General features: G+C 39.5%; 1 protein-coding gene across 3 annotated transcripts; it reads right to left on the bottom strand.

Annotated features, from left to right (window-relative positions):
- Positions 1 to 453: 453 nt before the first annotated feature.
- arfgap2 (ADP-ribosylation factor GTPase activating protein 2) lies at positions 454 to 15,006 on the bottom strand. 3 transcript variants are annotated; one of them, XM_085462457.1, is made up of 17 exons: positions 14,889 to 15,006; positions 12,202 to 12,320; positions 11,980 to 12,052; positions 11,675 to 11,806; positions 11,152 to 11,232; positions 9,822 to 9,927; positions 9,184 to 9,240; positions 8,063 to 8,107; positions 6,551 to 6,603; positions 6,228 to 6,364; positions 5,727 to 5,858; positions 4,986 to 5,114; positions 4,729 to 4,881; positions 4,508 to 4,634; positions 4,276 to 4,363; positions 1,845 to 1,969; positions 454 to 1,751 (listed from the first exon to the last, which is right to left on the bottom strand). In XM_085462457.1, the coding sequence occupies exons 1-17, from the start codon at positions 14,958 to 14,960 to the stop codon at positions 1,731 to 1,733; spliced, it is 1,650 nt and encodes a 549-aa protein (XP_085318583.1). In that variant the 5' UTR covers positions 14,961 to 15,006; the 3' UTR covers positions 454 to 1,730. The 3 variants fall into 3 exon arrangements, with proteins under 3 accessions (XP_085318583.1, XP_085318593.1, XP_085318603.1); XM_085462467.1 differs by lacking the exon at positions 14,889 to 15,006 and adding an exon at positions 14,423 to 14,628; XM_085462477.1 differs by lacking the exon at positions 8,063 to 8,107.
- Positions 15,007 to 15,516: the final 510 nt, after the last annotated feature.

The following is a 15,516-nucleotide window of genomic DNA, read 5'->3' as shown; positions in this document are numbered from 1 at the left end:
GTGAAATGTGGATGATAAATTACATGGATAGATATCAGTTGAACAGTGATGAAATTTGATTATTTATAACATTTGAATCAAACTGTGATTAATAGTAACAGTCGGCTAACAAACACTTACGTACGCTAAGGATGAGCTGAAGCAACAGTAGTTTAGAAACTATTGTAAGGCTTAGAGCTTGTAATACAACAGCATAAACCTTGCATTGAACAACAGACGTCTGTTCTGGTCATTCTTCAGATTTTCCACAAACAGAATGGATTCATATCCACAGTAATCATGTTCCCACCAAACAACCTCCAGGGCAATTTCTTTGCATTAAAATCTGTGGGGCGTCCCCACTTTTTTCCCACTTTTGGATCATTTTCATTTCAAGTCTGCTTTTATATAAAAATGTGTGAACAGGTTTAGCTTTGGGTGTTTGTGAGAAAGTTGACGTCAGTGAAAACAAAGCAGAGGTTTTTGATCTTTATTAACTGTTTCTTTTTGTAACCTACAAATAAATAGCTTTGAATGTTTCATCCTATCGCCCCACGTTTTTACCATGGGAAGGGCGCACACACGGGGTGATCAAAATTACACTTTGATGCATGACAGAGGGGGAAAAAAAAAAAAAAAAAAAAACTACTTTCGAATTTTATCCAATTTCCAAAACTTGTTGAACGTAAAGTCTGCCCTGAACACACGAGACAAGATGGGATACGAACAAGCGCGGTGAATCTTCACGGTTCAAGTTCACTGTATTTAACTGCATTGTACATGGCAGTGAAATTTAGAGAGAATTCCTCGCCTCGAGTTAAATACTCGAGGATCATTTTTCTATTTAAAACTGAATATGTGAACTTAAAAGATACAAGCTTTCCAAAAATCAAAGCACTGAGGGTAAATCAAGGCAGACTCCAGGTTCAACAAGCAAAAACAAGGGAAACACAGCTGAAGGTGGCAGAGTGGAGATGCATAGTCAATACAGTATTATAGTTTTGAGCTGGGACAGCATATTCTGTCTGCAGTGCCTATTGGAGTTGGATTTAACCCTCCCTAATTCCCAGTATTGCACGCTGGAAGTTTGTTATAGGGAATGATGGATTTACTGCTGCACAATCTAATTCAAACACAGCATGTAACCATAGCAACTTGCACATCAAAAATGTGATGCTTCCATGTTTCACGCAGACAGAAACGCATAATTCCTCTCAAAGAGTTGAAAATCAGTCAGTGCTTTACGAAGAAAACAAACTGTGGACAAGTGCCACAGTAAGTGAGCAGCACTGTTTGCGATTGTTGTTCAAATAACACTAAAATATATACTGCCTCTTTTTAAAATCTCACAATAAAACAAAAACTAGCATGACATATTTGATTATATGAATGGAAATAAACAACTTCTGCAAAGGAATAAAATAAAGCAGAATGAACTCTGGCATCATTTTGAAAATCTAAGACCAAAGTATTCCAAACAGTAAATTACAACAAAACTCTGGTTTAGAAAAGAATACAACCTGTGACGCTCGGCTTTGCTCATGGAAACTTAAAGAGTCTGCTAATGAGAATGAGAGAAGAAAACACTGTCTCAAACTGTCAATAATGGAGGACGGACGTGACGGACATTTCTTTTCCCATGCAATACTTTCTGTTGTCCATGTCTCGTCCCATCTTCTCCGTCCAAATGTACGTGTCAGTCAAGAGGCTGTCTGGCTCCACACAGGTGTTAGTCCACCGGTCGATGCTGCTCAGTAGGAGCCGTAGCGGTCCTGAGGAGGGAATAAACACAAAAACAAGGAGAAGTATGAGCAAACTTAAGGATTCAAGTGAAATAAAGCAGCTGTCTCGTGGACCAGTCTCACCTGGATCGTGTTCATGACACCATTGGCGAGGACAGCCATCTTTCCCGCAACGGTCTTGACTCCCTGTTTGAACTGAGCGATGTCCGAGCCAGAGGGAAGCACGCTGTCAAAGCCTGAGGCTCTTCCTGAGAGGAGCAGAGAAGTCTAATCAGACGGGACTTTCTCACACATCCAAATCAGTTAGGCTGGTTTCACACGGCAGTGATTCTGCTGAAAACACCGTAGGCCACGTCACCTCTACATGCAGCAATCCGTGGCTCAAGTTAGAAATCCCACTCTTGTTATTCACTAACTTTTTGGAAGTCATCATATATCATTTTTACCACTCAGCCTGAGGCAGCATCACAGTAACTTGAAAATGAGGTGAGCCAAGACTTTTGAATTCACAGTGCATCCACTGAAAATCAGTGACCTTGACGTCAGAGGTCAAGCTTTCTGAAGAACGAATTTGTACCAAATGTGCATCTACGAGGAGGCTGAGGGGATAGAATGAAGGTTTAACATCTTCAGTGAGAATCAGCTGTCTATTTGGGACTAAAGCAGAATAGCACAGCTTTCATCCACGCTGACATTGTCTGCATTTGTACTCGTGCACTCATGTGCGAAGCCTCTTCTTTAAGCATAAAGGATAATATCTCATACCAAGGTATCAGCCTTGATCTAATCAACATTACTGCCAAACACACGTATCGCATTTGCCAATGAGGTAGTTGTACCTTCCCCAAAGGTGTAGGATACAGACCCTGTCTGCAGATTTAACACAATAATCCAGTGTCAGTGGGGTTTGAGACTGTCGAGTCCATATGTGATATTTTGATTTGATTTCTCCCATATAGTGGCTCCCTGTTAAATCCAGATTAAAATCTGAATCCCATAAATAATAAATAAATAATTACATAGTACCATATCACCCTATTAGAGCACCCCGCTCTCGCTCTGCAGGCCTACTTGTTGTTCCTAGAGTATTTAAAAGTAGAATGGGAGGCAGAGCCTTCAGTTTTCAGGCCCCTCTTCTGTGGAACCAGCTTCCAGTTTGGATTCAGGAGACAGACACTATCTCTACTTTCAAGATCAGGCTTCAAACTTTCCTTTTTGCTAAAGCATATAGTTAGGGCTGGACCAGGTGACCCTGAATCCTCCCTTAGTTATGCTGCAGTAGGTGCAGGCTGCTGAGGGATTCCCATGAACCACTAAGTGTTTCTTTGCTTTCTATGAGAGTACACACCACTCTGCATTGAATCATTAGTTATTTCCCCTATTTTCACGTAGAGTAATATATAGTTTTGTAAACACAAGTTAGAAGAGGAAGCTCAAAAGTGCAGATGAGCGCTGAGGAGTAAATGAACCTTGACATTATAAGAACTGCTGGTTTTTTTTTTGTTTTTTTTTTTTGTTTTTTTTTTTGAACTTTTAATTGCAGAGCAGGAAAACAGCAGTCACCAGCATATACATACACAGGACAAAGATGCATCTACATGTATAGCAGGACGTGGGAGGCAGAAAGAGAAAGCCAACAGCAATATTAATAAACAATGAAAAAGGTTAACAATCGTCCCTTTGTTGCCAGGCTAAATCCCGTAAGCCCGATTTCAACCTCTGAGCAGAAGGAGTGTTCAGGTGGGCCAAAAAAGGGTCCCATATGCGATAGAAAAGGAAAGGTTTGTCCTTAAGTGCTGTAGAGAAGGCTTCCATTGGCATGATACATATCACAGACTGTAGCCACTGGTTGACAGATGGGGCCTTATCAGAAATCCACAGTACCATAATGCACTTTCGAGCGTAGTGCAGCAGTATGTGAAGGAGATCTTTGCTGCGAAAGCCGGCAGGTAGCTCATCGTTCAGTCCTAACAGGCAAGTCCTTGGACCCAGATGCAGTCGGCAATTAAATATAGTACATAGCTTGTCTATAAGTGATCTCCAAAACTGTAGAATAACAGGGCAGCTCCACAGACAATGAAAAAAGGAACCAACAGCAGACTGACATTTGTTACAGAGATTAGGCAAAGCTGGATACATTATGTGTCTCTTCTCGGGTGTAATATAAAGCCTATTTATAAGTTTAAACTGCCTTTCCCAAATAGAATTAGATGCCAAGGCTTTAAAAGGACGACAACACAACTCATCCCAAGCTTCAGCATCTATAGCGCCTACGTCTGATTCCCATTGGCCCTTGATTTTGTTAGAGTCATCCATTCTAAGATCAGAGAGAATGTTATAAATCTTTTTAGTGATACATTTTAGTTGGGTAGTTTTTACCATGAGTGATTCTATAGGAGAAAGACCGAACCCTCCATTCAAATCCTTCAATTTAGAAGTAATATAGTGCTTTACCTGAAAGTACTTCAAAAACTCCTTATTGGTCAGACCAAACTTGCTTTTCAGTTGATTAAAAGTAAGAAGAGAGTTCTAAGAACTGCTGGTTAACGTTTACCTTTGTGGTCACTGCCATCTCCAAACAGGTCAGCTGAACTGATGGAAGTGCTTCCAGACATGCTCTCCAGCCTCGTCTTTGCATCATACTGAGAGAAAGATGAAACAAAGGTCAACCATGAGGTAAGAACAGAACATAGTAAACAGATGACAGGTGACATGTTAATTACAAGCCTACAGAGGCCCTAGATTTGAACTGTTTTATAGTGAAATGAAGACGAGAAGGTTCTCACCTCAGCACTACTCTCCCGACCAAAGAACATGTCTGAGGAGATGGCCTTTGCATTGGCAAACTTCTGCCTGGCCTCACTTGACTCGGAAACTGAAGCTGAGACGTCGGCTTTTCTTCTGCTGGGGAGTCTGAGTTTAAGCATTGAGAACGTGCGTCAGAGCTGAGAGCTTTAGACAGAAGCTAAAGGACATGTATGTATTTGGCAAGTGAATATGTGTGTACCGCTCTCCAGTTGGTTGGATACTAGAGATGGTGACCTCCTCCTTGGGGTCATCTTTCTCCAGTGCCCAGGAGGTGGTGAAAGAGGCAGTTCCTCCTTCAGTATCCCAACGGGATCCAAAACTGTCTCCCACTGTAAATGGGTTGTCTTTGTATCTAAGATGCAAAACACAGTGGGTTATTAAGGGAGTGCACTCAGTTCTCTCTATGTTCTGTGGTAGATAATGAATCCATGATACATAAGTGGGTTCTGTGCGTACTTTGGAGGTCCAGAGGTGAAACCAGGCTCATCAAACATTTCCAGTTTGGAGCGAGAAGAGGACTTTGCTCCCACGGGCGTTTCCTGCTCGATGACCTGCATCTCTGACATCACTGAATGTGACACGGCACTGCAACAGGAAATAAATGCTCACATTTACAGACCTAACAAACAATTGGCATTCCTCTATTCTGCGTTAGCTTCCTGTGTTATGAGCAAAAACTATTATCAAGGTTCAAATTCAATTCAAGAACTTTCAAGGTCCATTTTCAAGCTTTTCCAGCACATTACCAAAAAAAAAGGCTGCCTTATGTGCATATACTGTATAATCTTAAACACACATTTCACTTAAACATTAAGATGTGCAAATATGAACTAATCAACTTGTTAGCGATATTCAAATCCTGCTGAAAAAAAAGCCCCAAAAAAACAAGAAAACTGCACCAAACATCACAAAAGAATCCACATTAAGGCCAAATTAATAAGTCTCAGGGCACATAGTTGTTTCAAATAACGTTCAGATTTTTCACATAACAAGCAGCGAGGATTTTGTCCCTCATCATTTCCTCTGGAAGCACTTTATAAGGTGGTCTTTCACATGAACATTTTCAAGTGGTAATCCTTCTTTCCCAGATGGACTCTTATCTGCTGCTATAAGCTACACTATATTGCATTTTTCTTGCATCCTATATGTCGAGAATCTTCAGCTAAATTCTGAAACTGAAATGAAAAATGTGTTTACCTCCTGTTGCCGAAACCCATGCCCAGTCTCTCAGCCTGCTCTTTTTTCTTGCCTTGCAGATTCTGGAGCTTCTTTTCCTCCATCTTTCTGTCAATTTCCAGCTCTTTGTAGGCCAAACGCATCGAGGCAACACTGCAGCCGTCAGAACAGAATTTTAAACATTAGATTTTTTTTTTTTTTATTGGGAAAAACGTACAAAAGATCCATCTTAAACATTCATTCATTTGACTTAATTTTTATTACATGCTTTTCTTATTTTGCCTTTTTCTGTGGTGGATGTTCATAAAACAAGGCCAAAGTTTTAAATAACGAGTATGCAGCGTGCTGTGAACACTGATTCAGCTTGTTTTTCCATTTACTGCTGGCTGTGTGTGACTCAAGCAAAGCTACTTTATTAAGGTAAAACATAGAGGTGTGTGGCTGGAAAGAATAAAACGGCTTAGCATTAAAAAAAACTAGATGAATGAAAATAAGGGAGAGTATTCTTTCTCTTATTCTTACATGGATTCCTCGGCTTGTTTCTGAGCCTCCACGGCCTGCTCCTCTCTCAGCTTCTCAGCCACTTGTGCCTGCTTCTCCACCTCTGAGAAACTCTTATTGCTCACCTTCTGGGCACCGAGACCTTTCTTTGCACCGAGCTGCATCAGTAGGAAAACGTGGTTAAAGTGTGTCCTCAGCTTTAAGCTGATAACTCACAGAAGAGGGAATGTGAAGGAAAATTCATGATACTAACTTTTTGTCATGTTAGGAAATAAATAATCCTGAGCTTTTTTCAACAGCTTCATGTGGTAGAGAAACAATGAAATATTTGTGGTTTGACTCACCCCTTTTCTAGCTGCCATGGGCTTCTTTTTCCCAATGATAGAAGGTTTCAGATCTGTAACACATGGGACAATGTCTTTTTAAAACACATTTACAACATCATTTTATCTCTCGAGATATTTTCACTCATGACTTCCGAACAATGTTGGAATAATCAGGGCAGGACACTGTCCGAGTTCCCCTGGAAAAATTCCTTTGTTTAGTTTTAGAACGGCGTTTCCCACACAAACATTACTCAGGAGGAACATCCAGTTATATTTTGAGTTCATTTTTTATTTTATCCTTCTGCGTCTCAGACATTAACAACAATAATTTACTCAGTGGACAATCCCCTCAGCTGTTTCAAAGTCCAGCTAGCTCTGATCCTTCCCACTGGAGACAGTCGCTCTTGTACTCCTCTACAGGTCGGATGCAAACTGCCACTGACTAGAACTCACAGCAGGTCACAGAGAACTGGTGCCAGTACTCTGAGCTCACCAATGCTTCAAACTGAATGGAGACTACAATCACCAGCTGCAGTCCAACATGGTGCAGCTGGAGCTGTGAGCTTCTCTCACCCCAACCGGTCGCAGCAGATGGCCCCGCCCCTCCCTGAGCCTGGTTCTGCTGGAGGTTTCTTCCCGTTAAAAGGGAGTTTTTCCTTCCCACTGTCGCCAAAGTGCTGCTCATAGGGGGTCATATGATTGTTGGGTTTTTTTCTTTGCATGTATTATTGTAGGGTCTACCTTACAATACAAAGCGCCTTGAGGCGACTGTTGTTGTGATTCATAGCTGTATAAATAAAACACAAATTGAAACTGACTTCTCACATTTAGCTCCATCAGACAATCTGCAGAGTTCAGGGCTCATTATGCACGAAAACAGCTTCATCTGGCGCCAAAGCAGAGGTTAAAAAAGCTCATTAGCTCTGGAAAAACAACCTACATTTGGTGAAAGATGCTTCTGCAGTGAAACAGCATTCACAAGGTTTTTAATTGCTAAATCACAAATTAAAGAAATCAGTGCAGCAAAAGCGTTCTGCTCAGTTAAAGGCACCGCACCACAGCACTTAGACCTCAGGTTCACAAAACCAGCTTTTTTTGCATTCCAGCAAGAACATCGTGTTCAGTAATGCCAATGTTAGTCAGCCACTTTGCCCTCAGCAGAGTTACACATCCTGGTAACAATTTCAGAGTGACAGGCAGCAACTATCATTACAGACATTTAGGAAACTCTTTACTTTTCAGTCACATTACGGTGGTGACACAGACGATCTCAACAGCTTGGCAAAGTACGCAGTCGTTTTGCACAGTGTAGTAACTTTGAATTAAGTTTCACTCAATGACAATAAAGAGCTTTATGCTTGTCAAAGAGTATCTTGTTGAACAGCTGTACAAATAAGACCAGTGAGCTGATGCTGTTTACATGACAGAGTAGGAGAAACAGGAGGTGACTGAGGAGATGTTAATAAAAGCAACAAAACCATGCGTCTGAGCTAGAAAGCAGCTGGTGCAAACTACACCCACACGTATCACCTTGAGGTGTCCATCCTTCACGTGATGACAAACGCATGGAGTCCTCTAAAGAGCAGGACAAACCGGTCAGCAGAGTCATAATGCTCATGTTCCAGATTAGATTACACTACCCGTGGTGGATATGCACACTCGATAGAAGCATTACAGAAGTGATAAGTCAAATCAGGAGAAAAATGAATTCATTAAAATTCAGGAACTCTTAATATGCAGTTCAACAAAAGCAAGATTCCCATAAGAGCCACATACTGTTTCTGACATACGCTACTTAATATAAATACTAGTTTGTACTCGCAAACAATTCAATTATGAGATCATGATTCTTGGTAACAAGAGTACTAATTAATATATTAGATAAAATGTTTCATGTTCTCAATGATTTTAAAGACTTCACAACATCACTTTACTAGAGCAGGAGACTCAGCTTTCACGTGGAACCTGCTCCATGTTTGGAGGCCCACAGCCTCTCTGCTTATAAAACTTGCTTTCTGATAAAGCTCATAGTAAGTGTTGCCCCTGGTGACCCTCAACCTTCCCCACATTATGCAGCTGTAGGCTCAGGCGGTTTTGTACCTTACATAAGGCACATTAATGATGGTTTTGTTGTCAAAAGAAATAAAACTGAGTTGAACTGAAGTGGAGAATGACCCACTATGTAAATGTGCATGTACTTCTATTACACGATTCTACTTTGAGGAACACTGATTCATCCATTCAGACCTAATGATACTGTGCTTTATTAAAGGTGAACTACCACACACACACTAATACTCTGACAGATGCATCAGGAGGTATTTAAAGTTGAGTATCTCGCCCGGGGACACTTGTGCATGTCGACTAGAAGAACCTGGGATTCCTCCCACTGTAGCTCCCAACCAGCCTCACAGTACGACAGAAATATTCTAATCATTATGAATGAATGTGAATAATATGACTCGAAACTGGGACAGTCTTCACAGGAACACACAGACAAAAGGATGTATGGATACAAAAGTATAAACACAGTCGAAGCAGAGTAAGGGAAGTATCTATACACAGAAACATAAATGGCAACACAAAGAAAAACTACAGATAACAGCTGTGCAGTTACAGAAGGACAGAGGCTCTGAAGCTAATGCACTCACCAATGGCAGCTTTGGGTGATGTGCTCAAACCATCAATGCTGGGTCCTTCCTCTGGCTCTAAAAAGATAAAAGCAAAACAAGGTTGAAGCAACAAAAGAATTTTTCAGACATACTTACTGCATTTTTCTTAGTATTTATTTGCTGCATTCAAAACAGGATCAATGTGAAAATAAACAGTCATGTGAAAAAGGACGTTTACCCCCTTTCCATTTTAAGGCTTTAATATCAGAACATCAATAAAAAGTATACTGTGTATAATGTGGTGTTGTTCATGTGAGGTTGTGTTGACTTCATTTTATAACTTTTTCTTTATTTTATTAACAAAAACTAAGCCAAAATGCAGAAGCACTGTGATTCCCACTGGTTTCAAAGGCATCAGCAGTTCCAGGTAAGATGACTAATCACTATGGGCACGTTCCAACCAAACTAACCAGGACGTGTCTTTTAATGAAGTAATAGCTCTTTGAAATAAACAAAGTAAAGACCTGTAACGACTCATTCATCCCATCCCCTTTTCACACATTAGATTTAGTCACAGCTATTAGAGCTGCAAGTCTGCGTGTCTGCATGGTAGCAAGCACACCAAACACAATGAACCTGGCAATGCAACGCTGACAACTAAGATTCATTTTACTTACGGGTGTCATCCTGGCCTTTAGCAGCTGTGTTCGTCAGCTGCTGGGTGAGAGTGGCTCCGTTCTGCTCTGGCTCAGAGGATGGTGCAACGTTCCAGTCATTAATAGGCTGAAAAATAAATGTCATTAAATTTAAAGAACGGATGCAACTTAAGCCTGTAACTTTAAATCTATACGTCTTTCACTCAGGAGATTTAAACTATACACAAATCATTTGTGGCTCACTGTTTAATCAGAAACACTTAAAATCTGACCAACAACAACAACATATATTTTATAAGCTCACTGTAATGATGAACTGTAATAATCCCACATGGCAGTTATAAACCAGTCTTGAGAAGACTAGTCTTATTAACTAGTCTTGAAACTAGTGAAACTCAACACTTTAGTTACTCAAATGCTGTTGTTTGAACTTTAACAATGTGTTTGACACACACACACACACACACACACACACACACACACACACACACACACACACACACACACACACTTTTAATCAGCCTTGTATACCTAAAGCAGCATTTCCTATAGATTCATAATGGGGAAGGAGATGATATGCTCATCTGTACATATACATACACACACGAGGTTTTTCTCCAAATGAGGCACAAAATCTTATAAGAATTTTAATCATTATAATAATAATTTCAATAACTAAATTTCAAAAACAATTCTGTCACAGATACAAAGCTTGGTGACTCTTAAGTTTTGTACGTTTGACATACGCTGAACACGACACGTGAAACAAACGCAAACGGAGAATAAGTCTCTAAACTAGCGGGGCTTGTGGAAACACAGACCCAAGTGGAATTGTATAGTAAGTATTATTTCAGTAGGAGACGGGGTGAATACAGACACAGCAAGTTTCTCTTCTGTAACAAATAACTAAACACTAACTAAACGTCTAGACTAACTAGAAAAGTCTCGGAAAGCAGCTGCAGATGGAAGTTCTTTCTCTGATCTGCAGTTTTCCACCTGATGCACGTTCAGACTTTAAATAAGCACCAGAGCAGAAAAAGAACTGCAGGCCAGTGGAGCTGCAGCACTCTGCTGCAGAAGCAGATAATGAGCACCACCACAACAGTGACATGGCCAGTGAGCCAGAGAGTAGTGAAACACTGCAAGATGGAAAGGGCCATGGTTAGCTGGTTAGAAATGACTTAACTACAACTAAGAGAGGAATGGAGGCCACTGTTCTGTGCACTGTAAAAGAAATGCTAAAATGAGTTGCTAATTAAACCTGGAATGTCTGCGTGAGGAACACTATAATATTGTAGACGTGATTAAACAACATGCTGTGACATTAAAAGCACCAGAAACAAAAACAAACCTGGGTGTGTTCATCAAAAAAGTCTGTTTCTTTCTTGTCAGAAGCTGCAGGCGTGCCTCCTGCAGACGAGTCAATCCAAAGCTGCAACAGCAAAAAGGAAAACTTGTGTTGTAAATTCAAAAGCTTTTCATATTTTTTGAAGTAGAGTAGATCCTGAATTAATGATGGTTTTGTTTATAAAACAAAAGGATGGTCATTGGTTCGATCCATGGCTACTTGAGTCTGCATGTCAGAGTACTTGGGAAAGCCACTGAATCAAATGTTAGACAAGGTATATTAATGATCTGGTGAATGAAGCTTGTAGTACTTTCAGTGCTCGGTTACAGTAAAAGTCCATTTACCATGTACTTTGAACTAGAACTGCCACATGGCTCAAACACTAATAATCCTTTTATCACTCTTATCACTGAGCCTCAATGTACCAACAACTCATTAAACTAGGAGCACGCAAGCCTACGCAGAAATAATAACATCTGCAGTGACGTAAACATTTCCTAAACGTTTTCCCTTCATTGATACTCACGTCTGTGCCATATTTAGACAATGCAGCATTTGCTAGCTGTCGGATCTTCTCTCTGTACATCTGGGCAGCACGACTGTTATACTTGGCATTGGTGTCGTTTGTGGAGCAGCCATGCTGGCGGAAGAATGCCGTCTTCAGATTTAAAAAACAGAAATGACATTTCAGAAGAATTAGAAACCACAGACGTGTCGTACCAGAAAGCCACACTTCACAAAACATGGCTCATTTAGGTAAAAGACAACAATCGTTTTGTTTTTTTATTTGAGAAAAACCTCATTACACTTGGTACTCAGGTTCAGACTTACCGCATTGGCGTTACCTCCAACCTGCATACACCTAAGTTGAAACCAGTTCCAGTTGGAGTCTAACTCAGTGGATCTGCGGAGGAAAGGGGGACAATGTGGAAAGTCAACATGGACAGATTTACTAACAGTCTTTCCCAGAACAAAACCCTCCTTCTGTGTTAAAATATCATAAACCGACACATTTTTAGATCAGCTACAAAGCTGAGGTACAATGAAGTTTACCTGATGAAACTGAGATGCACTCCCAGTGAGCGGTGGATGCCAGAGCAGTCGATGCACAAGAAGACACCATATGGAATACTTGCCCAACTGGGGTTTTTGGCAGCACAGTCAAAACATACCTATGCAGACAGAACATCAGCATTTTAATGAAACATTTCTGCCTCGACCAACCCAAGTGGTCACAGTCCATTACATTTTCCTGCTGCTAATCATGCAATATGAGCAAGAGAAGCAACATCATCACCAGATAATAATGTTGCCAGTCAGTTATATTTAAACAGCTCGTTTCAACATTCCTGAAGACTTTCTCATTGAATTTACTGTCACAGAAAAGCAGCAATGACATAGTTTAACATGGAGCTGCTGAGTGTTTACACACCGTGAAGAGCCAAGAGGTGGAGCATTTTTCAGACTGAAAGTGAAATAATGTTAAATATTGTATTAATTACTATTAATCGATTATTAATATTAATTAATGTCTCTACACCATCATATTGTCTGTTTTCAGCAGCACAAAACTTTGCCTCCTATTAATGTCAGAATAGCTTCCAACAACACAGAATAAAGGTAACATTTTCATGCCATAGTTTAGATCGCGCATGTCTAATTTTATTTATTATTTTGTTGTTTGTAATGTTGCATGCACTTCCTTAGAGATGTAACTATAAATTGCATTTATCAGCCCAAAATGCCTGTGATTGGCCTGTTCAGTATAGTCAAGTCCAGCAGTGCATTTCCAATTTTTCAAATTGACTATAAAAGAATGGATCAACTCCAAAAGAGCTGAAAATCACCAAACCTGCAGACCTCTTTTAGGGTTGGAAGATGGAACCTAGAATTTCTAATAATGACTTCTTCAAATGTTGATGGCATTTAATCACAATATTACTGAACTAAAAGGGTTCTCCACCCAAAAAACACAACAACTCCTGTGTTCATTACGTCCCTGCATGTCATTCTTTCTTGTCTATAGCTTAAAAGGTTTTGAATGAATTCTAATAATATTTTGTAGGTGTGTACTTTGAGCTTCAGATCGATTTATTGACTTTCAAGGAGATGTCAGAGTTCTAAAATGACATGATATTCTTGCTGGTAATGTGAAGTAACATGTATTCATAAAGAATTACATAAAAACTATTACTACATTACTACTGCAGTAAGGGCATTACTGCAAAACTCCTGTGGTGACTAAAATCTTAACTAAAATGAAAAAAGCAAAAAATAAATAACTTCAAAACTCGACTTTGTGCTTTGCATTGAAAAAACATACAATATATACAGTTGTTAAAATGAGAGAGAACTTCAGGTTGGCTTCATTTACTACGTCCAGCTTTTATAATGGGATAAAATGCTGATGCTTGGACTTTCCAACTCCACGTTTCATAATACTTCTGTGAAGTGCGTTTCAAAACATCCACGTCACGCACATGGCTGCCTGAGGTGTGTTTCACCCATTTCGACAGAGCTTTTGTGTTGCTTCTAGGCAGGCAACGTGCCAGGAAGCACAATTTCTACAAAGCACAGTAATTAATGAATGAATGTTTTTGACATTACTGCTTCCATTTCTACTACTACTATAAGCACATGTATACAAGAAAACGATACCCGATCTCTCATTACTATCTTTGCTGTGGATTGTAAAGACCGATATAGATGATCAATTTACTTAGAAAATTGTACTGCACAGTATAATTGAAGAAATGATATTCAAATGATTACTGTCATATATAGAGAGTCGCAGTGTACTGTTCATTCATTAAATGATGTCAATAAAAAACACATGCTTTCAATGAAAAAATAAAAACGCAGACATTTACAGCTCTGACTGTAATCCATTATACATTTTTTTTCTGCCTTTAAAGAAAACGTTATTATCAAGTGACTTCATCTTCACTCTAACCTGTTACACACTTGCTGCACACACTGTTACATACCTGTTCATACTGCACTGCTAATATGAAAACTAACAGAGTAGTTAAAAGAAATCAAACGAAATCTCATAAACAGCAGGACAAAGGCTTGCAGGGTCATATAGCCCAAACGCCTGACTCGGAGTAAGTAAAACATCATTCCTGTGTAAAAATAAATAAACAAAAATAATATTGCTTATGTATTTCCGTCACTTACTTTGAACGCTTAATGACTTTACAGTACCATCGTCTTTTATAATCTAATTTTAAACTATACTGTCACTCTGTAAACCGTTAGCTAGAACACCTACCGAACAAATGACTGTAAAACCGAAGTTCTGACTGACAAACGTTATGGAGCGCCAACACATCAGACTCTGCTAGCACTAACAGATACTTATCAATGAAATGAGTCAAATTTCACGGCTTTCAAAGCAAACCTAACGACCACTACTAAATGAGTCCCCAATATCGGACATATCAAAAGTTTAGTCTATTTAGTTCACGATTCTCCCATAATTTTCCCGACGTGGCACAGCGGAACAGGTTAGCTTCCTTAGCTTACACATACGTGGCCTTTATGTTAGACTACTTTACCGGTAGGCTAGTAGTCATTAGCTTTTGCTAGCTGTCTTACCGTGTAGCCGGGCCTTGCTAGGTGCTAGAACACGACTAGCTTCCCAGGTAATTTCTCCTGTCCAAAGCTAATCATGGACTGCCAGTATAAAAAAGCCTCACAAAGTAATACACAAGCAATGATGGTGAGTATTCGGTTACCTTGTTGGTAGGAACAGATCTTAATCTTTTGAAAATGGTAAGGATTTCGGTCTTATTTGGTTCCGTAGCCATCTTGACACTGACGATTTCTATAAGCTGACGTCACTACGGCAACTAGTGTGGCCCAAAACCCAAAAAGGTAAAAAGTCATCCGTGGTTCACCGACTTTAAAATAAAACAAGTCGATTAATTATCACATTTTTAAAAAACATTTTCATTCGCACAGCATAATCAGCATTATGTTCATAATAGAATCAGTACATACCCTTGGAAAAAATGCATACAGTCAAACATGTCATTTAATGTAAACAAAACAAAACAAAACAAAAAAGTTAGAAGAAAAGGCTTCTATAAACATCCTCAAGGAACAAAATAAACATCAGAAGAAACTGTCATATGTAATGATGACTGACAAAGTAGATAGACCTGTATATATCCAATCCTATCTTTTACTATCTATCTATGCATATGTATATAGATAGATTGGTCATCATCACATCACACAATATGCAATCATAAAAATCAGCACAGTGCAAAATAAATGACTTGACTTGATCATTTTGACCAGTGGGTCAAATACAGATTGTGTCCTCATCATTCTAGCATATAAAATCATTTTCACATAATA

The sequence above is a fragment of the Copadichromis virginalis genome, linkage group LG1 (assembly GCF_057382275.1).
Source record: "Copadichromis virginalis isolate Kocher_CV1m ecotype Utaka linkage group LG1, C_Virginalis_male_GT1.1, whole genome shotgun sequence".
Classification (NCBI taxonomy): Eukaryota; Metazoa; Chordata; class Actinopteri; order Cichliformes; family Cichlidae; genus Copadichromis; species Copadichromis virginalis.
The sequence above is the reverse complement of the archived record's forward strand: the minus strand, read 5'-3'. Positions and strand labels throughout refer to the sequence as shown.